This window comes from Oncorhynchus mykiss, chromosome 16 (genome assembly GCF_057628025.1).
Source record: "Oncorhynchus mykiss isolate SJ-2025 chromosome 16, ASM5762802v1, whole genome shotgun sequence".
NCBI classification, from domain to species: Eukaryota; Metazoa; Chordata; class Actinopteri; order Salmoniformes; family Salmonidae; genus Oncorhynchus; species Oncorhynchus mykiss.
Window position 1 is genome coordinate 55,056,620 of NC_143037.1, and position 25,155 is coordinate 55,081,774.

At 42.0% G+C, this 25,155-nt stretch overlaps 2 protein-coding genes across 9 annotated transcripts in view; both read right to left on the minus strand.

Moving 5' to 3' along the window:
• The window catches only part of epha2b (eph receptor A2 b), a 32,024-nt gene extending 24,006 nt beyond the window's left edge, over positions 1-8,018 (minus strand). The window contains exons 1-3 of the mRNA XM_021566383.3: positions 7,815-8,018; positions 6,970-7,049; positions 5,145-5,796 (exon numbers count right to left, since the gene is read on the minus strand). Coding sequence (XP_021422058.2) covers positions 5,145-5,796; positions 6,970-7,049; positions 7,815-7,896 — 814 coding nt within the window. The 5' untranslated portion in view covers positions 7,897-8,018. The remainder of the gene's footprint in view (positions 1-5,144; positions 5,797-6,969; positions 7,050-7,814) is intronic.
• Positions 8,019-23,111: 15,093 nt separating this feature from the next.
• spen (spen family transcriptional repressor) overlaps positions 23,112-25,155 on the minus strand; it is a 49,379-nt gene continuing 47,335 nt past the window's right edge. For all 8 annotated transcript variants that reach the window (XM_021566385.3, XM_090203326.1, XM_021566386.3 and 5 more), the window contains exon 15: positions 23,112-25,104. In XM_021566385.3, coding sequence (XP_021422060.2) covers positions 24,973-25,104 — 132 coding nt within the window. In that variant the 3' untranslated portion in view covers positions 23,112-24,972. The remainder of the gene's footprint in view (positions 25,105-25,155) is intronic.

Genomic DNA, 25,155 nt, shown 5'->3' on the forward strand with positions numbered 1-25,155 from the left:
CACTTATTTAAGTTGCTCTGGAAAAGAGCATCTGCTAAAATGCATTTTCTGCTCCCCATTTTCCCATGTGATGTCACTAATGCCATGTTTACATGTGCAGGACAACTTGTCATAGGTGTATTAGGGGGTGGTTGAGTAGAACAAGGTGTGTATCTGATGGGGGAGGGGTAGTGGTAACATGAAGCCACAGATGGAGGAATGGAGGTGTGTAGGGACATTAGTCAAAAGGATAAGCTGACCGATGGAGCAGCTGTAAGTGAATTACATCCGTTTTACAATTCCACTTAGGCTTTCATCTGGTTGTCAACAAACACAATAAATTCCCTAATACCCTTTTCTTCACACTCCTCTTCCCTTGTGCTGCTCACAGAGAACAGGGGAAGTGAGAGGAGTGCAAATGGGAATGAGAGAGGGGTACAAAAGAAAGCAGAAATGCATGCATTAAAACAACCATCACACAAACCAACAAATAGGTCCAACACAAAATAGATGTCATGGTCTGATTAAATAATATTCTTCTTTCCTTTCTATTCATGTCCTGTCGTTCGACTACACTGCCCAACAACAGCCACCACAGTCATCTAGGACACATTTCCTTTGCCTTTCCTAAAAGTCAAGGCCAGACATCCAGGTGGCCACGCAAGCTGGATTCCAACGTGTCTGCTTCCTGTTAAGAGGCCAAATTAATGAACCAATAAACAAAATGACTTATCAGTGGGCCGCAAAAACCAAAGGAGTGAAAGCAGACTGACTGCAGCGCAACAATGGAAAGCCCTGAGCCAACAGGTTGGAGAGTGGTTGAGGATTAGGTGGCGTCCGGTTTCCGTTGGAGCCCGTCCTGTCCGGTGGGGGGACGGAAAGTGCTGAGCTCACACCGGCAGCACAATACACAAATCTCCACAGCCCAACCACGTTGTACAGGAATGCCATACAGAGGAAATATGCACCAAAAACATGCCCCGGAATACCTTTTCAGCAAAGTACCAACATAGGGGGAAATGGAGCTACATGCCACCTAGGAGTAATTGTATGTCTGGATACTGTTAGAATAAATGGCACAAATGTCTTTGTATGAGAACACAGACACCAAAAAGTGTATTGCTCTGTGTTTTGTTCAAGTTACTCTGCTGTTGCACTGTCAGCCATACCAGAAAGTAGGAATCTCTTTGGTCTACATATGCCCAGAGAAGAGCCATCTTTGCTCATCCTCATGACTAGCCAATGCTATTATGCCATATTAAATGCTTCCTACGAGTTTCTAACCATAACCCTTATTTACTTATGAAATGTATGTCTGGATCAGAAAAGTAATAGGATTTGACATACGACATTGCAACCACAACATACAGGCCTATTGAATGAATTCTAAAGCAAAAGGCTAAACTTGCTAAATCAATTCAAAAATCAGTAAAACATTTTGAAATGCACAATTTAGATAAATAATGGCCACTACTCAGTTTCCTGTCATCTCTTATAGATTTCATTGAATTATAATGGGCACAAAATTCAACATGATGGTGTCGAGAGGCAATTTACTCAGTCCCTCCATTTTCTAGCCCACGCTCTGAACCTCCATGTGAGAGGTCAACATCAACTTGGCACAAGATCACAGAATCACATTAAAAGTAATCGCCGCCAATCTCCCAAAACTTCCCCATTTCCAAAGGTTAAGAAAGAAATGTGCTTTGATATGAGCATGCTGAAAGTGCAAAACTAGTCTGATAAGAAGATCCTTAATGATTTCTTGGACTATGAACACAATGTGATCATAGGCCTAGTAAATCCACAGTATCCATAATGATGACTTAAGCTATGGATCGCAAGGAGAGACATAAAGTGTATGTAACACTGTAGGTGTATGCACCCAATCTGATCAGGAACGAAATGTCACAACAAACCAGCCTGAGAGAGGTTCCCAGAGAGGTTTCCTTCCTTGGCTCCAGCAACAGAGACTGCACTGCTGATATTATGTTGCACCAAAATAACAATTGCGCTGGTCTTCTTCATAATGACTCTCCGGGGAGTAAACTGGGGTGAATCCTCTCATTTTGTCACGTATTCACTGAATCGTCTGTCATATATCAAGGCTGTAATCCCAATAAACATATTCAGAACATTAAAATATTTCAGTTCACATTTTATCAGGATTATAGGTTTATGTTTCTGGGTCAATATGTGAAGAATGGCAACAGTTTTTTGCTGCATGTAAGTGTATCCACCCAAAACTGTGGGATACATATAGGGAATACTGTTCAAATGTAAGGTCTGTTTATCGTTTTAAGAGACAGTTGTCAAATAAGCAAGAATACTTATTTATTTACTAGTATACACAGAACAGAGCAAAGTCTAAATAGTCAGTCACATATGGGTCGTGTGAAACGGGATGTTGCGATTCAAATAGTGTCACATTCAGGTCCTGCACACTGGCCAACCATAATAAAACCATAATTCAGAGAGAAATAGAAAAACAAGAAGGAATGTGGTCATCTTGTAGCTGGTTACAATAAAAACTCAGTAATGATGTTGCTTATGATCATAAACTCACAGGAGAGTTTCAAAATGGAGATGTGAAAAGAGGAGGGGTGGTAGAGCCTGGGAGCAATAAAATCTATGTAGAGAGAGCGAATGAATGAGGGGGAAGGAAAGAAAAAACAACAGAAGGAGCTAAATAAATATGGAGGCAGGATTTTACATTACATTTAGAGCATTCATCTTAAGATGGCTAGGTGAGAGAACCACATATCACAGTTGTAGTAGGTAAGCTTTTCCTCAAAGTAGCTATTAGCAAAGTCAGTGCTAGTAGGAACAGACAAGGGAATAAGAATGACTGAGACGTCTTATTTAAGATACTCTTATCTTATCAGGAAGATAAAGATGCAGGCAGTACCAGTAGTTACTGCACATAAAACACACACCCAAGTAATTTACTACCCACACAAATCACTCACCACATGGAAGGCACAGTCATTCAGCTTCAGTGTCACCGACAGTTTAACTTGACATCACTTTAGGGGGTAGGAAAACTAGGCCTAGATTACTGGAAAAGGGAACTCCTCCTTTGGGAGAAAATAACCTTACCAGAACTCATTTACTGGTTCTATCAGGATTTTTCCTACAGAAAGTATTCTAAAAAAAGAACCCAACATTGACTGAGTGTAAACACGAGCATTTGGAAACTGAGTGTGCGTCCCAATTCACAATATAGTGCTCTACTTTTGACCATAGGGTGCAATTTGGAACGCATATAGTTGGTCCTAAGTCATATTTGCCCAGCTCCGGGATGAGTGTGCACACGGCTTTACTGTGGGTGACAGGGTGTGGGCATGGACAGCTCGACACAATCCAAGGAGCAGCTGGGCCAGATGTTTATCTTTCTGTGGTAACACAAGGTATGTGTACTTTGTGCCAGCGAAGATTGTGTAAGGAAGGGCGTTCTTTTTAAAGGAGGAAAACTGTGTCAATGTCAACAGTGAGTCAACTGGAACACACAGCATGGGGGAAAAGGGGGGGGGGGGGGGTACGTGCATGCGCGTGTGTGTTTTCATACGTATGCTTGCTTGCGTGTTTGTATGTGTGTGTACTGCATGCATGGTTGTATCCATGATTTTTTTCAACTCAAAATGCCAAGCTCATTCAACTTACACTGTAGCTGTCTGTATTCAACCTCCCATGGAATTAATATATCCATCTGACGCTATCCACTCCCTTTCTCAATCCATCACTTCAATTCATTGTCCTGTAAGATGGAGTACACTCCAAATGGCATTCTATTCCCCATGTATAGGGCTGTGGTCAAAAAGTAGTGCACTATATTAGATATGGTGCCATTTGGGATGCATTGCAGGAGTCCTCCCTAAGTCATTCCTCAGACCTGCAGTAATCTGGGAGGTTCCTCAGTAAATGGAAGAGGAATGCAGTGGAGAAGGGGAGGACGAGGGGAGCCAATGCCTACAGCTCAACACTGCACCTCACTGTTCTACCTTAACATTCCATTCCTCAAATTTTTATCACAACCTTCCTCAGTCTCTGTGTGCAAGTGTTTCTCACTCACCCACCCCACTATCCTTTCATCTAAAACTATGCCCTGACAGAAATAAAATGACAGGAAATATCCATTACCAATGGAGGGGAAGCTAAGAAAATGTGTGTGTGTGTTCCAAAATCAGTGGTGCAGTAACATGCCTCGTGTTCAGGTGATGATAGTTTTGTGGTGCTCTATCACAGAACATCTCCCAACAGGCCTGAGCATGCAAACACTCTCACACACACCCTGCTGCAGTACCACACATAACCCTCAAATGTTGAAACCTCGTCTCTCACAGCAGCTCTGAGATAGAGTGAAAAGTGGAATGTGAAGGAGAGAGTGATGAACAGAGAGAGAGAGCATGCCCAATGGCTTAAGGAATGCATATTTCTCTGATGCATGTAACCAACAAAGTCAGAGACAACCAGGGGGGGTTGTTTTCCCTCCTCCTCCTCCTCCTCCTCCTCCTCCTCCCCTGCCACCTAGAATAAGTAAATTCATCACCAGTATAGTCTCCGAGTTTGACTTGTGAACCTCCCATCTTTGATCAACATCTGTCATTTAGTCAGGACTCAGAAGTATGTAGACTAGAGGGCCTCTGATGAGGACTTGAATGCAACATGGTTGCAATGTAACTACAAAGCCCAGGGGTTGAGTGACGGTAAGACTACCTATGAGTATCTTAGAAAAGAGAATGAATGACAAATTAGTAGGAAACTAGCTTACGAGGGACAGAGGTCCTGATAAGCATGGCTACTACCAAAACTGGGCACCCCACAACCCGTTTCAGTTAAGAGGAAAATGTCTGACTTAAAAGTTTAATAAAAAGTACTTTTATCTTGATACATTTGATATCACATGCATGGCCTAAGAGTAGCTGAATTTAGTTACAATGTTTCTACATTGTAGTTTGGGTTCAAGGTCAGGGATAATGTAGTGACATGCATGTTTTATAACACAAATGGTAAACACCTTCTTCTAAATATCTCTATGAGACTCATGTCAACTCACACACGCACGCACGGGCAAACACAGCATTAGAGTCCATGATGCTAGAGGCCAGCTCTCAGAATGCCCAGCTGTCAGTGAGCCAAGAGAACACAGGAACATTATACCTTACCTCGACATGTGTCGTTGACGGCCTCGTAGCCGGGCATGCATTGGCACTGTCCAACAGGCACCACCCACTCTCCGTCCATCGTGCAGTAGATGCGGGGCGACTCCTCACTCACCGCGTTCTCCACGCAGGCCCCCGCTACTTCCCTCAGGGCCTGGTTCACCCCCCCACCCGCCACTGTCTCAGGGAAGGCTGCGAGGCTCTTGATGGTGGCGGGGCAGGTCTTGTAGTAGACCCTGACAGAGAGCAGCGCCATGCAGGCCCCAATATCCTGGAAGGCCAGGTAGAAGCCTTTCCTGCTGAGGCTCTCCACCACCCGTGTCTCTGTGTTGATGCGCAGCTCGTTGCGGCTGGTGATCTCGTCCGGCGCGATGGTGGCCACCTTCTTGAACTGGCCCTTGCGGAAGCTGGTGCCGATGTCGGCGTCCGACTCAGAGGAGAACAGGTTGAAGGTCTCCTTGCAGGTGAGCGACGAGCCGTCGAATGAGTTGCAGTCACGCACAATGAACTGCAGTTCCACGAAGATGCGAGAGGCTGACGGGCGGCGCTGGATGAAGGTGGTGCGCAGCCAGTTGTCTTGCTCATGCTCACCCACATTACACACAGAGTAGGTGTACAACTGGGAGCCATTCAGACTCCTCTGGACCACCTCCCACTGAAACACACAGATAGACCATCAGGACTCCAGTCACATACTGACTCTGGCGATACATGACTAAGAGTGGGCTGGAAAAAGTTAAAATGTTCAATGCCCAACTGCCCATGTTGACATCTTAAATGCTAATGGTGTGCCTTAATTTGTTATACGAGTTCCAAGACCCCCAGCACTCCTGTAATTTGAACCCTGGAGACAAAGGGAAAGCGTGTGAGAGAGTGAGGGAGACCCCAAAGGAACATATTAAGATATAAGAGTGGCAAGAAAAGACAAGGCCTTAGCAAAGGATTGAAGCCAGCTGATTTTGACAATGCCATTGAAATAACACTGAGGTCTGTCAACATCTTATACAACATATGTTGATCCATGCAACCAACTCTTGATGTCACAGAAGTTAGACATTTTAGTGAGAAGTCTTCAACGTTCAGCTTAATAGTAGCTGCTGAAATGCATGTGTCCACACAGGGGTTCTCTCTGCATGTTACCACTGCTATTAATTAAAGGAATGTGCTTTGTTGGCTGACTGTGTGGCATCACATGAACGGGAGCATGCAACAGGAGAGAGAGCGCCTCCATAACACTACAGAACAAGGGAGAGTCAAGCATGAATGACCACTTAAATGTAAATTAAACAAAGTGGGACCTAAGCACACATACTACACAAAAGCACACGATAGCAAAAAACAATAATCTGTTGTGTTTTACTGTGACGAAAGACAACATTTTCTCCTTATGAGAAAATTATAGCCATCTTAACTCACTACATCTACATTTCCCAAAAAGCACTATATGCTCCAAACTTTAGGTCAATTGCACCCTTACATACAATTCTGAAATGAGGGACTTAAAACCACAAGTATTCTCTACCACACTTGCTATAGCTACCATTCTCTCCCTTGGAATAGTCCTGACATGCTGCCATCTAAAACCCAACCCCCACTACAATAATGTGACCCTTTCACATATTCAACTTGAATATTACACGTTTAGTAATGTTTATACATGAGCACCAGGTTATAGCACCCATAAAAGTAGATACTGGCAAATAAGAGTTGTTAAAGTTGTGTGAAGGTAAGAAAGTCAGACATGGCATATTATGTGCTACCCCATCCATACTTACCCAAAGAGAAAAGTACAGAGACAGGGCAATGGAAAAAATGGATGGATACTGACCCCTTGCTTGGATCCTTGTTCATAGGGCCAGGTCAGCCAGCCTAGCTCACTCCCTGATGCCCTCATATCCAACAGCACCTCTGCAGAGGGAAAAATTCAATCAAATATGTCTTAACCTACTAAAATGTGATTGTCTTACCACAGAAAGCTGGGACATGTACATGTTGAAGTTAATACCTAATAGAAAGAAGCAAATTATCATTTGAACTCTAATATCTTACCCCAAGAAAAGTAATTGTCTAAATCCCCTACACTTCCTCAAGTGAGACTCAAGCATAGGCCTATGTTAGTGACTTTTACCATTTAAAAGGAAGCTTAGGGTGTAATCATTAACTTGAGATGGAATATCCTAACTTTCTCATCATTCAACTTTGCTGCGCAATAAGTGGTACCAGGCATGAATGTTCAGCCCAACCATGCAGATAATTATTCATTTTATATTGTTATATTTAATATGTTCACAATATCTTACTGATCTAGAGACAATATCAAAGTTCAAAATACCAACAGGTAGTGGCACTCTATTACGTAGCAAGACTGCTCTCAACACACCCTCATCTTGATAAAGAGATCAGCATAGATACCGAATCAAATACGGGCGAAACTTGATCTAATAAAGTATAAAGGATTGCATTAAAAACAGTTTCTGGTCAAAATCAACAAACTTAAAAACTTCTACAAGTTGCGACATTGTATTAATAGCCCATGTTCTTGCCCTGTGCTTTAAACATCCACTTCTTCGTGGTCCCACAGCCTGAACATAGCAGGATATACTTCTTGCAACAAGAACATTTCGATTTCAAATAGTTACCAAAGTTTGAAAAGTAGTCAAGACTTTCGCTTACCTTCTTTAGTTTGCAGTGTAATAAATATACCGTTAATTAATACATAGGAAAACAACAAGCGCTTAATTCCACGGGAATCCATTTGAGTTTGTTTTCTTCTTATTTCTAAGCTTGGTTGGGACCCTTCCACGCTCTCATCAGTTGCTACACTGAACCGTGAGCTCGCGAAAGCCTCATTCACAAATGAGGACGTCACCAACTCCGCCTGTTAGAATGTAATCAATTCCATAAAGGAGGGGGTGTGGCAAAGAGGAAAGTGTCATTGACATGGTTTTGATGGCCTCAGCCATTTACCTTAGCGAGAAGAGAAGCAGATATCAATACAATGTTGGCCTATTTACCTTTGTATTATTCTTTTTTTTGTGTACAAAAATAAGAAGAGAAAATTCTGCATGCAACTCATGATACAAGTTTGTCAATCACATTATTATCGTATTCATATGATCTCGAATCTGAAGCAAAGACAACTGAATCCATAGTGAAGAGAAATAAAATAGCAAATAATTGTACTAATTGGCTTTAGAGTTTGAAATACCATACTCTTGATGAATATAAGTGAAGTGATACATCTGTATTTTCAATGGGAAAGATAGAGAGGTGGGAGAATGGGGAGTAGGAGGGTGTGCTGTATGAGTATGAACATAGTGAATTAAACAATCCATCACCTAGCAACTCTTTCGCAAATTAATTTGGGAGTTAACCTCTGTCTACCTTCATTATTTGTTGTACAGTGTAACTATGTGATTTATGAATGCTTATCTGTATCTTGAAGTTTTCACTAAAAACCTCCTGAATATTTTGTCAACCTGTTAGATTTTCTTGGTAAATGTTTACCATTGATTGCGCTGTCTTCACAATAAATTATTACAATACAGTATGGCATTGATTTTGCATGGGTCACACCTGTGGGCCCAACTCTGTGGGAAAGATTGGGCTTCTCTCTGTTTCCCTGGCAGACGGGCCCCAGCCATGTGCGAATCCGACCTCCCCTTACCCCGGGGCTCTGGTATTATAAAGCCCCTCTCACACCAGGGAGAATGCCTGGAGCCTTATGAAATGCCACATAAGAGTGATTCCTCATGAAACCCAGACAAAAAAGACAATGGTTTTGGGAATTTTCGCAAAATGTAATCCATGGAATAGTCCTTTGCAGGACGGATTGTTGGCATATATTTGACATTTGTATCTAAAAGCATAATTAGAAAGAATTTATCAACGTTAGCTTATTTATGACATCTGTAGATTTTTTTATTTAACCTTGATTTAACTAGGCGAGTCAGTTAAGGACAAATTCTTATTTACAATGACGGCCTAGGAACAGTGGGTTCGGTTAACTGCCTTGTTCAGGGGCAGAACGGCAGATTTTTACCTTGTCAGCTCGGAGATTCAATCTAGCAACCTTTCGGTTACTGGCCCAACGCTCTAACCACTAGGCTACCTGCCAATGCTACAAATCTGTAGGGTATTGGGGGGTAATCAGACTACCAGATGAGGCTCTCACACATGCTCCCTTGGTCGGTCCACACTTTCTACTGCTGCTGCTGTGTGTAGTTGGGGCTGGGTAACAATGGGCCTGCTGTCCCCCAGTGAAGGGGGTTCAAGGGGTCTGACTTGGTTGGGAGAGCTGCCAAGCACAGGTGTTGTAACTCAACTCAGCAGCATCAGAGTGGGGGGGGGGGGGGGGGGTGGCAGCAGGCCCATTGTTACCCAGCCCCAACAACACACAGCAGCAACAGCAGAAAGCGTGGACCGACCAAGAGAGCATGTGTGAGAGCCTCATCTGTTAGTCTGATTACCCCCCAATACCCTACAGATGATACCAAACACATGACACCGTTGATTTGGGCCTATGTCATACCTGTTTTTGGCTCTGTATACAACACTGTTCTCCACTGCCTGTCAGACTTACAACTATTCGGTTCCTAAGTAGTCAAGATATTTTTTTTTATACAATGATACCAAAGTGCAAAGTGCTGAGCAAACTATCTGTGGGGTAGCTAAAGACTGACAGGGTGAGTCAGGATTGAACACTATCATCCCAGCAATATACTATACACTATTCAGAAAGATCCCACTTGAAAAAATACTACAGTGTACTGTATACTATGGTAGGAATACTGTAGTATTCACTGCAGTGTTGTTGCTGAATTTACTGTAGTAGTGACTGTAGTATAATGTGGTATTTACAGAAATACAAAAAAATACTACAATACTATAAATGTTCCATAACCTGTAGGTAGGTAGGAAGGTAGATAGGTAAGTAAGTAAGTATGTAGGTCTGGGTTCTGAAAAGGGAGTTCAGAGCTTCTGCTCTTTTCTATAACCACAGGGAACACAATATATGGTCTATACTTGGCGTGTAGGTTTCTAACTTATGGGTGGCACAACTTTGGATTTGGAAGGGGATTGGGCAGGGTTTATGCAAATTACATACTGTAGTATTTACTAGAGTAAAAATAAATGTTGTGTTTTTGCGGACATTTCTGTAGTACTTACTACAGTGCTGTTTAAAAAAAGGAATACTACAGTATTCTACAGTATACTACACAATTCTATGCAGCGGGGGGGGGGTATGGAGTAGGGTCAAGTTCCTTGAAGAGACTGATCTAAGGTCAGTTTTGCGTTATGAAAGTCTGGGACTGGAAAACACTCATGCTCTGAATAGAGAGGAAAGGATGGCATGGGTTTTTACAATCCATATGTCAACAAACCCAATACAAAGCAATCATTATTATACTGAAATACACTGAGTGTACAAAACATTGTGCTCTTTCCATGACATAGACTGACCAGGTTATTTCAGGTAGGAAAGCTATGATACCTTAATCTGTGTAGATGAAGGGGGACGAGACGGGTTAATTAAAGAAGGATTTTGAAGCCTTGTGACAATTGAGACATGGATTGTGTATGTGCCATTCAGAAGGTAAATGGGCAAGACAAAATATTTAAGTGCCTTTGAATGGGGTATGGTAGTAGCTGCCAGGTTTGTGTCAAGAACTGTAACGCTGCTGGGCTTTTCATGCTCAAGAGTTTCCCATATATATCATGAATGGTCCAATACCCAAAGCACATCCAGCCTTCTTGGCACAATGGGGGGAAGCATTGGAGTCAACATGGGCCAGCATCCCTGTGGAACGCTTTCAACACCTTGTAGAGTCCATGTCCTGACAGATTTAGGCTGTTCTGAAGGCAAAAGGGTGTGGAAATCAATATTAGGAAGGTGTTCTTAATGTTTTGTACACTAAGTGTATCTCCACACCTGTAACAAAGAGCTCTCTCTCATATTCAAAGTTCTCTAATCTTGTGCGAGAATCTGAGAATCATGACACAACAACAAAGTTATTCAGAAATCTCATCTAAATGAACTCCTCTTTGGAAATTACAGATCATCCATCCCCCTGGGCTGAAGTGAATAGGCGCTATATATTAATTCAGTCATTATCACAACATTCCGATGCCCTGAGCTGGAACACACTCATATTCGTTGCCTCCCTTTTTATTGGAGACACAGGTCACGCTAGAGAGGGCTAGTGAGAGCAGATGTTGTATTTGCTCACCCAAGTAGAATGAGCTGATCCTGAGGCCATGCGTACCTCCTCGATATCAAATGACACTTCTGGGGTCAGAATACATTCAAGACAATGCCTTGAAGGAAGTGCACTGGAGAAAGCGCATCCAGAATGTGTGAGATGGACCCCCGAGGGCTTAGGGCGGAAGAGAGGCATGAGGGGTGCCCATTGATAGCCACCTGTTGATTCTGTTCCAAATGACCTAAACTTTTTTTGATTACTCGATCATGTCTATGTGTGTGTTTGTGTGTGTGTGTCTGTGTCTGTGTGAGAGAGAGCGAGAGAGAGCAAGAGAGAGGGAATGAGGAAGAGAAAGATAAACATAAATAAATAATTAAAAGAAAGTGAGAAAAGGAAAGAGAGAGAGAGAGATGTAGTAGAGAAGTGCCAGGTTCTTCAGGGGGTTTCCAGGCAAAATGGTTGACGATGCTGATCAGTGATGTCATGCTGTTAGGCAGCACCTGTTCTTGTAGTTGCCCCTGCAGACCTACGGTGGTCTGCGGTTTGCTGAGGTAGGCATGTGAAGCATGTCTGACCCTCCTCCATATGTTACCGGCCCCCACTTCCTGGCAAAGAAGGAGGGTTGTGCCAGAGAAAGTGTTAGGACAACTATATAAAGTGTGTGTATGCCTGTGTGTGTGTGTGCATACATACACGCAAGACTGTTACCAAAAGTAAGAATTTCACAAAGTGTTGATAGTTGTTGTTGTGTAGGAATGTGGTACTTTTGCTCACCAGCAATTTGCCTTAAGTAGACCAGGAGAAGCAGGGTTGGTAAAAAGGTAGCTTCATAAATCAGGCTTATATTGTTACTTGGAAAGATTATTAAACAATCACTGCTCAGAGGGAAAATATTTCAGAGCCTTTTTGATTGAGATAAGTGGTGTTCTTATACTGTAGGCCTTTCAACAATATCATCTAATCATCTCATCATAACAAAGGCTTGTGTACTGTACTGTATATAATAGTTGCAGTGCCAAATAAGGCTATAGTTACCCAGGAGGATGTAGGGAGTGTGTGTGGCTAGAACCTGCATATGAGGAGATATCAATTAGTGTCCCTGTTTACAGACACACGGGTGGTGCCATACAGCTGCCATCTTCTTGGTCACCAGGGGAGGTGGTTTTAAAGCAGTGATGTTTCCATAGTCTTAACACATCAGGAAACACACACATACACATACACACCAACACACACACATGCACAGACACATGCACAAAAACACACACACACACACACATTTACTTTCTCATGCTGCTCTGCGGGTGAAAACAGACAGTAGATTTCAACAATTAGGTGACCCAATACAGCCGTAACCTCCAGTGAGGCAAGTGTGGGAGAAAGGGGAGCGAGCATACAAACAGGTGTTGCCCAGCCATGTGAGTGCTAAGCTAAGGGTCAATGGGACTTAGATAGTTATACAGTGCTGGGGGAACAAAGTAGTGTGTATGACAGCTGCCTGTGGAATGGCAGCTCATGTCAACGCTTGTCACTCCTCCAGCATGTCTCAGAAAGCTTGTCCCTGCTTGTCTGCTCTCTTTCAACAGCTCCCAGTTCCAAACCACAGAGAAACCTATATTTTCTCCAGGACAAGACAGAATTCTGAAAGTCTGTGAAACGGTTGGCATGTAAAGTGTGTCCTTCTGAGACGGCAGTGATTCAGTGAAAGCACGTGAAGAGAAACAGTTATGTAACACGTGATTGTTGGATTAAGCAAGCATGGAGTCCAAAGATCTTAGTCTGGACACTGTGCCCCAGTGCATTTTGCAAGGTGTAAATCACATATTTATGTAATAATCAGACAACAATACCAGACAATACCAGACAATGATAATTGTCTCAACCACGGTCAAACCACAGTGTACTTACTGCACATCAGAATGGGAGCGCTTTGAGGGATAGAATTGGTTTTGTGAAATAACATCAATAATATTTCATGATTACATCTACAGTTAGGCAAGTTAGCCCTGGCGATATGTGGGAGTTTTTTTGTATCGTCCCCAATGCTAATTCAATGAATACCTGACGTTCTACAGTCAATTCCTTGCATCTTGTGATGTTGATATCAAAACTCACTTGACCTTTTAATGTGAGAAGAAAATCAAACTGTGCAAATTGTGTTTGATGCCACAGTGGTCACCACGCACTGCGACGCAGCCAGGGAAAGGGAACTTTTCAACCCGCATATCTGCAAAGTGGACCTAACAAACAAATACTGATGGCCTGAACAGTCCAGTAAATGTTTCTGTCCCTTCCTAACCCCTTCACTGCTACCCACCGCCACCCCAACAATTTTCTGAAGAGCCCTGCACAAAACCTTCATTGGGGAATTTCAATTCTCCTCAAAAGTGCCCTCTTCCTACATATATGTTCTTTTTGACATCCACTTTACCTCATCCTGAAAAAATCCTTTACTTTGATCTTTATAATCCATCCTCAGAGAATATTTTGATAGATATGGATAGATAGAGAATTGCATAAGTCCACTCACCCTCTGCTTTACTGTAGATACAGCATCATCGGCATAATAGCCCTCTCACTATCCACTAAAAATACTGTGCTTTCTGGGCATAGACACTGAGTTACAAGGAAGTTGAAAAGGCAGTTAAAGTCCTGAGTTACAAAATGAAAAAGGTGATGTAAATCCTGCTTCACCTCCTACCTATAGTAAGAACCCAACAGAAAACACTCTCTCACACTCAATGTCACTGTCACTGTCACTGGCATATTGGGATTCAATTCTGGAGCGGCTATAGCCAAAAGAGAAGGGGCACAGAATTCTTAAATTCCATAGAACTGATAAACCAGAAATACACTATTTTATTTACAACAAAAAAAGTGAAACTGGTGCAAAACAAGATCACTTCCCCAAGTTCCCCCAAAGACACATCCCATTTCATCCCCTCCACAGCAACACAGGAGGAGGAAAACAAGAACCTAAGAGGGGTGATGACAAATCATATAATTCAGATAAATCTGTGTATTACTTGTATTTCAGTGGCATATTCATGTCAATCAGGTGTCTCAGAATTGGAGTGATGTGATCTAAGATTAGTTTAGGTTTAGCCTTTTAGATTACAATGAAAACGTTACATGGACATGGGGGAACTGATCGTAAATTAGCCCTCCTACTCCCCCCTATTGCTCTCCAGCCAGGGGAGCTGCACTGCCTATCACCATGTGTGTGTGTGTGTGTGTGTGTGTGTATACCGACTGTCCAAAATATTAGGAACACCTTCCTAATATTGAGTTGGACCTCCTTTTGCCCTCAGAACAGCCTCAATTCTTCAGGGTATGGACTCTACAAGGTGTCGAAAGCATTCCACAGGGATGCTGGCCCATGTTCACTACAATGCTTCCCACAGTTGTGTCAAGTTGGCTGGATGTCCTTTGGGTGGTGGACCATTCTTGATACACATGGGAAACTGTTGACCGTCTCCGCCCCTTCATGTACACTGATTGAAGTGGATTTAACAAATTACATCAATAAGGGATCACAACTTTCAGCTGGATTCACTGAGTGTATTTTCCGTGTTGACTCTACGTCATAATACATTGACAAATTACGTTGAAATAATGTTGATTCAACCAGTGTGAAGTATCTATTCTATTCTGAGATGCCTTGATACATATGGCCCAAAATCCAATTTTAGCCTGGGATGAGAGGAGCTGATGTAGCCAGATGGTGACACATTTAATGTATTCATGGTGACTCTGAGTCATCTGGTTAAGATCCATACCTGGAGCTCTCCCTCCCTGTCCCCACCTAGGAGTCTACTCTACAACATGTACTATGACCCCTTAGAGCTATTTGATCCATTTCATGATTCCTCCTGTGGCATTGTATTCGATATTCAATCAATCAATCAATCAAATTTATTTATAAAGCCCTTTTTACATCAACCGAAGTCACAAAGTGCTGTATAGAAACCCAGCCTAAAACCCCAAACAGCAAGCAATGCAGATGTAGAAGCACTGTGGCTAGGAAAAATTCCCTAGAAAGGCCGGAACCTAGGAAGAAACCTAGAGAGGAACCAGGCTATGAGGGGTGGCCAGTCCTCTTCTGGCTGTGCCGGGTGGAGATTATAACAGAACATGACCAAGATGTTCAAACGTTCATAGATGACCAGCAGGGTCAGATAATAATAATCACAGTGGTTGTAGAGGGTGCAACAGGTCAGCACCTCAGGAGTAAATGTCAGTTGGCTTTTCATAGCCAATCATTCAGAGTTAGAGACAGCAGGTGTGGTAGAGAGAGAGTCCAAAACAGCAGGTCCAGTTCAAGGTAGCACGTCCAGTGAACAGGTCAGGATTCCATAGCCGCAGGCAGAACTAGAGCAGCAGCATGATCAGGTGGACTTTGGACTGGGGACAGCAAGGAGTCATCAGGCCAGGTAGTCCTGAGGCATGGTCCTAGGCCTCAGGTCCTCTGAGAGAAAAGAGAGAGAAAGAGAGAAAGAGAGAGAAAGAGAATTAGAAGGAACATGTTTAAATTCACACAGGACACCGGATAAGACAGGATAGAAATACTCCAGATATAACAGACTGACGCTAGCCCCCCGACACATAAACTACTGCAGCATAATCTGGACCCCTATAGCAAAATCTGGACCCCTTCAAATCAGCCAGGCTAGACAATCTGGACCCTCTCTTTCTAAAATGATCCGCCGAAATTGTTGCAAACCCTATTACTAGCCTGTTCAACCTCTCTTTTGTATCGTCTGAGATCCCCAAAGATTGGAAAGCTGCCGCGGTCATTCCCCTCTTCAAAGGAGGAGACACTCTAGACCCAACTGCTACAGATCTATATCTATCCTACCCTGCCTTTCTAAGGTCTTCGAAAGCCAAGTTAACAAACAGATCACCGACCATTTCAAATCCCACAGTACCTTCTTCGCTGTGCAATCCGGTTTCCGAGCTGTTCATGGGTGCACGTCAGCCACGCTCAAGGTCCTAAATGATATCATAACCGCCATCGATAAAAGACTGTACTGTGCAGCTGTCTTCATCGACCTGGCCAAGGCTTTCGACTCTGTCAATCACCGCATTCTTATCGGCAGACTCAACAGCCTTGGTTTCTCAAATGATTGCCTCGCCTGGTTCACCAACTACTTCTCAGATAGAGTTCAGTGTGTCAAATCGGGGGGCCTGTTGTCCGGACTTCTGGAAGTCTCTATAGGGGTCCCACAGGGTTCAATTCTCGGGCCGACTCTTTTCTCTGTATACATCATTGATGTCGCTCTTGCTGCTGGTGATTCTCTGACCCACCTCTACGCAGACAACACCATTCTGTATACTTCTGGCCCTTCTTTGGACACTGTGTTAACTAACCTCCAGATGAGCTTCAATGCCATACAACTCTCCTTCCGTGGCCTCCAACTGCTCTTAAATGCAAGTCAAACTAATTGCATGCTCTTCAACCAATTGCTGCCCACACCTGCCCACCTGTCCAGCATCACTACTCTGGACGGTTCTGACTTAGAATATGTGGACAATTACAAATACCTAGGTGTCTGGTTAGACTGTAAACTCTCCTTCCAGACTCACATTAAGCATCTCCAATCCAACATTAAATCTAGAATCAGCTTCCTATTTCGTAACAAAACATCCTTCACTCATGCTGCCAAACGTACCCTCGTAAAACTGACTATCCTACCGATCCTCGACTTCGGCGATGTCATTAACAAAATAGTCTCCAACACTCTACTCAGCAAATTGGATGCAGTCTATCACAGTCTATCACTGCCATCCATTTTGTCACCAAAGCCCCATATACTACCCACCACTGCGACATGTATGCTCTCGTTGGCTGGCCCTAGCTTCATACTCGTCACCAAACCCACTGGCTCCAGGTCATCTATAAGTCTTTGCTTGGTAAAGCCCCGCCTTATCTCAGCTCACTGGTCACCATAGCAGCACCCACCCGTAGCACGCACTCCAGCAGGTATATCTCACTAGGTACCCCCAAAGCCAATTCCTCCTTCGGCCGTCTTTCCTTCCAGTTCTCTGCTGCCAATGACTGCAAAAATCACTGAAGCTGGAGACTCCCTCACTAGCTTTAAGCACCAGCTGTCAGAGCAACTCACAGATCACTGCACCTGTACATAGCCTATCTGTAAATAGCCCATCCCAACTACCTCATCCCCATACTGTTATCTATTTTATTTATTTTTGCTCCTTTGCACCCCAATATCTCTACTTGTAAACTCAACTTCTGCACATCTATCACTCCAGTGTTTAATTGCTATATTGTAATTATTTCGCCATTATGACCTATTTATTGCCTTACCTTCATTATCCTACCTCATTTGCACACACTGTATATATACTTTTTCTATTGTATTGGCCAGGTCGCAATTGTAAATGAGAACTTGTTCTCAACTTGCCTACCTGGTTAAATAAAGGTAAAATAAATAAATAAATAAATAAAAATTATTGACTGTATGTTTGTTATTCCATGTGTAACTCTGTGTTGTTTGTGTTGCACTGCTTTGCTTTATCTTTGCCAGGTCGCAGTTGTAAATTAGAAATTGTTCTCAACTATCCTACCTGGTTAAATAAAGGTGAAATAAAATACAAAGAAAAATAAATACTGGAGGCTGGAAAAGGTGGATCCTCAGTCTTTCACTGGTTCTATCGTGTTAGCATGACAACATTGACCTTTCTGACAACAAGGCCTCCGGACGTGAGCTCACTTATTGTGAAGTGTGTGGGATGGGTCATACATGTAGTATGCACCTTGGGTGGGCTGACACCTTTCTCTTATAACCAGGTAATAGGGACAAAAGAGGACTGGGAGGTACTAGACTGTACATAGAAGAGTGTATGGAGGTATAGCCATGTTCTACTGAGAAAAATCGGCCAAAATCAGGATTTAGAAAGACTGAGTCAGAGACCAAATGCAGTATTAGCAGTAGGCCTATTGGGCTGTGTGATTTTGTACATTTTGTGTGTTACTGAATAAATATGTATACACATGACCTTTGCTCCCTTGTACTTCCTGCTTCTGTTATTTTTCTGCTACCACAAGCAGCCTCTCATCTGTCTCTTTCCACATTGTCTGTGTTCTTTTCTAGGCTTTTGGATTAGCCCCCTAAGGTCGATGTTCATGACTCCGGGGACATCTAAAGAGCATAATAAAATAATCCCCATAAAAATTCCTACATTTAAGATAGACATGCGGTATCTGTTTTTTTGCATTGGATGCATCTGAAAGGTGACAGAGCTAGTGCAGTGTTTGTCAGACCATGAGACATCCTGAAAATCGGTCTGCTCACAAAATCGTCTGTAGAGTCAATACGGTTTCGCCTAATATTACCCCTCTGTGTAAAGGTGAGACTATCACAAACACGTACACGTGGGTTGTTTTGCTCTAGGACGCCCACAGGCCTCACAAGACTCATCTGAAGGTCCCCCGGTACCAGTTGAAAAAATGTATGTAAGTATAGTGCATTCGGAAAGTATTTAGACCCCTTGACTTTTTACACATTTTGTTACGTTAGTCTTAATTCTAAAATGGATTAAATTGGTTAAATACATGTCCAAAAAAATTAATGTTTGGGCTCCCGAGTGGCGCAGTGGTCTAAGGCACTGCATCTCAGTGCTAGAGAAGTCACTACAGACACTATTGTTTGAATCCAGGCTGTATCACAACTGGCTGTGATTGGGAGTCCCATAGGGCAGCGCACAATTTGCCAAGCGTCGTCTGGGTTTGGCTTTTGTAGGCCGTCATTGTAAATAAGAATTTGTTCTTAACTGACTTGCCTAGTTAAATAAAGATTACAAAAATAAAAATCTGATCTTTATTATATCTCTCAAATATAGGACAGACACTTCAGAAAAAAACTTCAATTTGATTTTTGGGGGACTATCTGTTGTTCCGTGTAGTGAATCTGTTATTCAATGCATTTCAACAAATAATTTTTTCACATTTGTTTTCGATACTTCAAGGGGTTTTAAAATTCTAAATCAAACAGCAAAATGATCATTGGTAAGACCTTAAAACAATTCCATATAACTGCTCCACCAAATGAGTCTGTTTTTGACAAGGACCTGGAACTCTCCACACCACCCTATTATCAAGTCCTCCCACACACAGTTAAGGGAGAGGCGAGACATGCCGCTAAAATCTCCCAACCCAGAGTATCCACCAACCAGATATGTAAAACACAGGCCTCTTTGGTCTAATCTCCCAAATGAAGAGCTTACTGAATAGTGAACATCCTCTCATTCATCATTTGGAGTCACAATGCTCTCCAGGGCACAACTGCTGCCCCCACTCTAGACCTCTTCCGAATGGTTCAGCGAAGGTTATTGTTCAGACAATTCCAATGCCAATGTGACAAAATCTGCAACATTATAAACAGAACATGTAAGAGTCTTCAAGAGGTCTTTATGATTTTGCTGTTGCATCCAGATCCAAATCAAATGTAATTTGTCACAGACAACAGGTGTAGGTAGACCTTACAGTGAAATGCTTACTTACAAGCACTTAACCAACAATGAAGTTTTAAGAGAAATACCTCAATTTTCTTTAAAGAGCAGCAGTAAAATAACAATAGTGAGGCAATATACAGGGGGTACTGGTGCAGAGTTGAAGTGCGGAGGTACCGGTTAGTCGAGGTAATTGAGGTGATGTGTGCATGTAGGTAGAGTTATTAAAGTGACTATGCATAGATAATAACAGAGAGTAGCCGCAGCGTAAAAAGGAGGGGGGGGGGGGGGGCAATGCAAATAGTCTGGGTAGCCATTTGATTAGATGTTCAGGAGTCTTATGGCTTGGGGGTAGAAGCTGTTTAGAAGCCTCTTGGACTTAGACTTGGTGCTCCGGTACCGCTTGCCGTGCGGTAGCAGAGAGAACAGTCTATGACTGGGGTGGCTGAAGTCTTGACAAATGTTAGGGTCTTCCTCTGACACCGCCTGGTATAGAGGTCCTGGATGGCAGAAAGCTTGGCCCCACTGATGTACTGGGCCGTACGCTCTGTAGTGCCTTACGATCGGAGGCCGAGTAGTTGTCATAACAGGCAGTGTTGCAACCCGTCAGGATGTTCTCGATGGTGCAGCTGTAGAACCTTTTGAGGATCCACCCAGGTTGATGCTCCACATTGACATAGATGAAGTGTGTTTACCCCTACATTATGTAACTTTAGGGTATCTCTAAGACCCAGAAGAAAGAATTTAAAAAATGCATTACATAATTGTAATGCTTCCCATCTAGTTGTGTTTATCATGTGTTGAAATGTGTCTGTGGATAATACATTCAGAGCAACGTCTGCATGGAATGTCAGCAAAAAGCCTAAAACCCAAAACATGAAAACAAGCACTTATCATTGTCAGAAAAAGCCAAAATCAGTATTTTCAAAGTTCTTTGCATCTTCTTTTAATAGCTCAATGTGGCCTTTGGAATGTAATGTTGTGGGCTAAGACTTCAAAAGACAGACTAAAATTACAGAAAGATGGAGGTGGTTGAGCAAGCATGAAGGATGCATAACTTTTTTCCTTCGTACTCTTCCTGCTGCTGCTTCCCCATCTCCTTTGTCATAGGCTAGGTCTGTAATTTCAGAGGGCAGGGTAGGAGGGGGGGACAAAGTGAGGAGAGGAACAGCATCTTGAGTTTCCCCTTTGCTCTCTGTGTTCTCTCTTCACACTGTGTTCCACCATCTCTGCTTCTTCTCATGCTGGGTCTCAATTAACATTCCTTGTCTTAGCCTGTCGAGGCACTATAAATCGCTTGCCCTCTTTTCCATGGTCACACTCCCTTCTTCCTCCTGTAATGAAAAGAGAAGGAGAGGAGAGGCGTGATGTGTCTTTGATGAGTTCCAGCATGATCCTCTTTCCCTCCCTCAGATATCCAGTGGCCTCTCAGTTTTAAAACCTTTATTTTCACAACTTCTCTTTGTAGCTGTTTTCTCTCTGATATAAAATACTGTTATGAAAAATTCTATATTATTGCATTAAGCATGTGGGACGAGTGTTTAAATAAGCGAAAACCACAGTTGACATTTCAGGAAGAAGCCACCATTTTGGAACTCTAGAACATCCTTTGATGGCTGAAATTGAGGGTTATAAAACCATAATGTACAGTTGGGGTACTTGGGGTCTCTTCGCTGCAGGCAGTCCCCGTTTGAGGACATTCATTTTAGCCTTTTCAGTACCTCCAAATGTGATGAGAGTCCACACAGGCCTGTCCGCCAAACATTCCTCACCAATAACTCCCAATCGGCATCCCTCTGAGGATTCTTCGGTGTGCTTTTGAATGTAACAGGAGCAGCAGGACACCCTAATGTTCAGGCATTAGTCTTAACATTTTTAAGCTATAGAGCCCTATAGCCTCGGGGAGGATAAGTACAAAAGTGCAACTTTAATTGCCCTTCCCTTGTGCCGATCCCAGTTTTAGACATACTTCTCCATAGTCACTTATCTTCAGACTGCTTCACATAAATGCAAAATATGGGCACATACTATCAGATAAATGTCTGGAGAAATCAACTTCTCTTCGCTCTCTCCTATGCATGTACACACAGCTGTACTGTGGATTTTTCATTGCAGTTGCTATGTTTACGAATTAGTGGTATTTTTTCCAAAACTCATTTATGATAGCCATGTCTACATAAACTAGGATTGTCAACTAATAGTGCAGTTAGAGGACTCTAACTCAAAAATAAACATAAAATGAGCATGGTAGCCATCAGACTGTTAAACAGCCACCACTAACATTGAGAGGCTGCTGCCAACACACTGACTCAACTCCAGCCACTTTAATAATGGGAATTGATGGAAATTGATGTAAAATATATCACTAGCCACTCTAAACAATGCTACTTAATATGTTTACATATCCTACATTACTCATCTCATATGTATATGTATATACTGTACCCTATATCATCTACTGCATCTTTATGTAATACATGTATCACTAGCCACTTTAAACTATGCCACTTTGTTTACATACCCTACATTACTCATCTCATATGTATATACTGTACTCGATACCATCTACTGCATCTTGCCTATGTCGTTCTGTACCATCACTCATTCATATATTGTTATGTACATATTCTTTATCCCTTTACACTTGTGTGTAGAAGGTAGTAGTTTTGGAATTGTTAGGTTAGATTACTCGTTGGTTATTACTGCATTGTCGGAATTAGAAGCACAAGCATTTCGCTACACTCGCATTAACATCTGCTAACCATGTGTATGTGACAAATACATTTGATTTGATTTGTAAGCTTTAGGCTACAGGCACTATAGAAGTACAAACAGAAATTTAAACAAAACAGTGTAATGACATTAAATTAATTTGGAAAACTGATTGGATTTGCAAAAGTCATCAACGTAAAGGAGTTGTCTTTTCACCCAATGTTAAACCTAAATCCAATGACAGGGTGATTACATGTTTAATTCACATTAGTTGATAACTCAGCAAAATGGAAATCAAAACTAAACATTGAACTGATGTCTGTGCCCAGTGGGTATTATCCTATGCTGACATCTTGTGACTTTTAAGGTGAACTGCAACATATTTCACAACAAGTAGTAACTTGAAGACGCTGCATATTTTCACAACAAGTAGTAACCTGAAAACAATGTTCTGCATAATCGGAGTAACAACTAGATACTGTTGGTAATATATCATACAGTAATGTATCTGCAGTGGAACAAGGCATACCAAGACAACAGGCAAAAGCAAGCAAACACAAATCAAGAGTGACTGACCATTTAATGATCTGTAGATGTTAAACAACCATTTATTTTACAGTTTAAAAATGTCCTCATGGAGGAACAGCAAAATACACTGAAAATTATGAAATAAGATTGATCAAAAGACAGTTTAAGATAAATAATTTTGTTTTTGGGGTATTTTCTTGTAATTTGTATACAAAAATTATAAGTGCTTTCAACATCACCATGAAAGTATTCAGCCTGCAGTCATAGAAATATTTACACCACAAAAACTGAGAATCAGGGTTTACTTCCTGTATCGGTTCACAACTAGCTTCGTCTTTCGGACTGCTTTGTTTTGTCACACAAAACATGAGGACCCTGAACGGAGACAGTAATAAGGGAAAGTACACAAGAGCACATATTGAGAACATGAGTATTTACAAAATTGGCTCAGGGAGACACTAGTTCAGGGAAAGGAAAGAGAGACCGTTTACACATCCATTCCCAGCATTGTTTAAAGTTTTAGTCACATTCGTTGCCTTACGGATTCTATTTACCCTTTACTTATTCAAGTTATGCATGCTACAGCTGTCATTGAGTAATTTGCTTTTTGACTTTGGGAGCACATATTGGTATCCAGGAGTATTTTCAGAGGAATGGTAGAGGGCAGTGGAGGACACAAGGAGAGAGACAGAAGGACTATGTTCACCATCATCAAATAGAACAGTTTATGGCACTCCATGGAAATGAGGACAGGATTTCACAATGGAGTAGTAGTCTGTATGCTGTAACAGGTTGGGCTGATGAAGAAAATATATTAAAAAAAACAAAGTACAAACAGAGGCTGGTACAGTAGATCTGAGTGACAACTACAAAGTCAAGTATGAAAATAGGTTCTGGGGGTTCATTGAAAAAGAGATTTTGGCACAGAATCAATTCTAATAACAAAAGCTTGTAAATGTCACTCCTAGGAGTTTTGTAGGGGTCCTTGCCAGTTGCCACCCCCAAAAGGTTGATAGTGATGAGTTGTCATATAATCCACTTGGCCTCCTTACATATTTTTAGTCTTTAAATATTTATAATATTTACAGTTTTGCAATTGTCTATGACACCTTGACTTGTATATAAGACAAACAAAAATAAACAAATTATATATATATATATATATATATATATATATATATATAGGTCGCCTGTTGAGGCATTAAGTGCAAACTGTACAACTCAAATAGTAACCTCTGAGGATAGAGTTGACTCTGGAAATGAAGTAGAAGGAAATCAAGTTGGCCGATGGTAGAAGAGTAAAAGCAGTACAAAAAATTGATGAAGCAGACATTATTCCTTTTTCTATTTTTCTCTTGCACAAGTAAAGCTGGTCACTGGTGCATGTCTATTTTAATTGGTAGCATTTTATTCTCTAATCGGTACAAAGATCATGTTTTTTTTCTCAACATAATGCAATGACTGATTTGATCTGTTTTCTAAGAAAATTCCCAAAAGATGTAAATAAAATGACAATCATTATTTCAATGAGAGTAAAAACATCCCTTAGCAGTCTTTCTCTTTTCGTTCCTTCGTCTCCTCGAATGCTTTCAAAATCAAGACGCAATCCGGTTTACTTCCAACGATTGCAAAAGTGAAATGTATGATCATAGAATTGATCATGAAAACCCCCAATCCACCCTTCCGTATGCTCTCCGTAAAGGCAGGGAGTTGTGGAATCAGAGGTGGAAGGATGACTTAAGGACTTGGTGAAGAGAAGTAAGAGTGAGTGCATGTTTTAAAAACAACAAAAAAAGAGGTCAAACCCATCCAAACTGAGGCATTTCCAGTTTTCTAACCTGGATGAAAGTCCAAAAAGGCTGGTGTTGGCTTGATTCTGTTGGGTTCTAGAGAATGGAGTTTTTCTATTGGAGGTATTACACGGAGGCAATGACAATCATGATGTGAGGGGAGATGCTGGAGATACTGTTGAGAAGGTCGGGGGCGAGCCGCGACAGGTGGCTCTCAGAGAAATCACATGGCGGAAAGATCTGCACCACGTATGCCGGCTGGGGAAGGAAGAGACCAGACACGTGTCAGATGGGTTTCCAACCTCATTG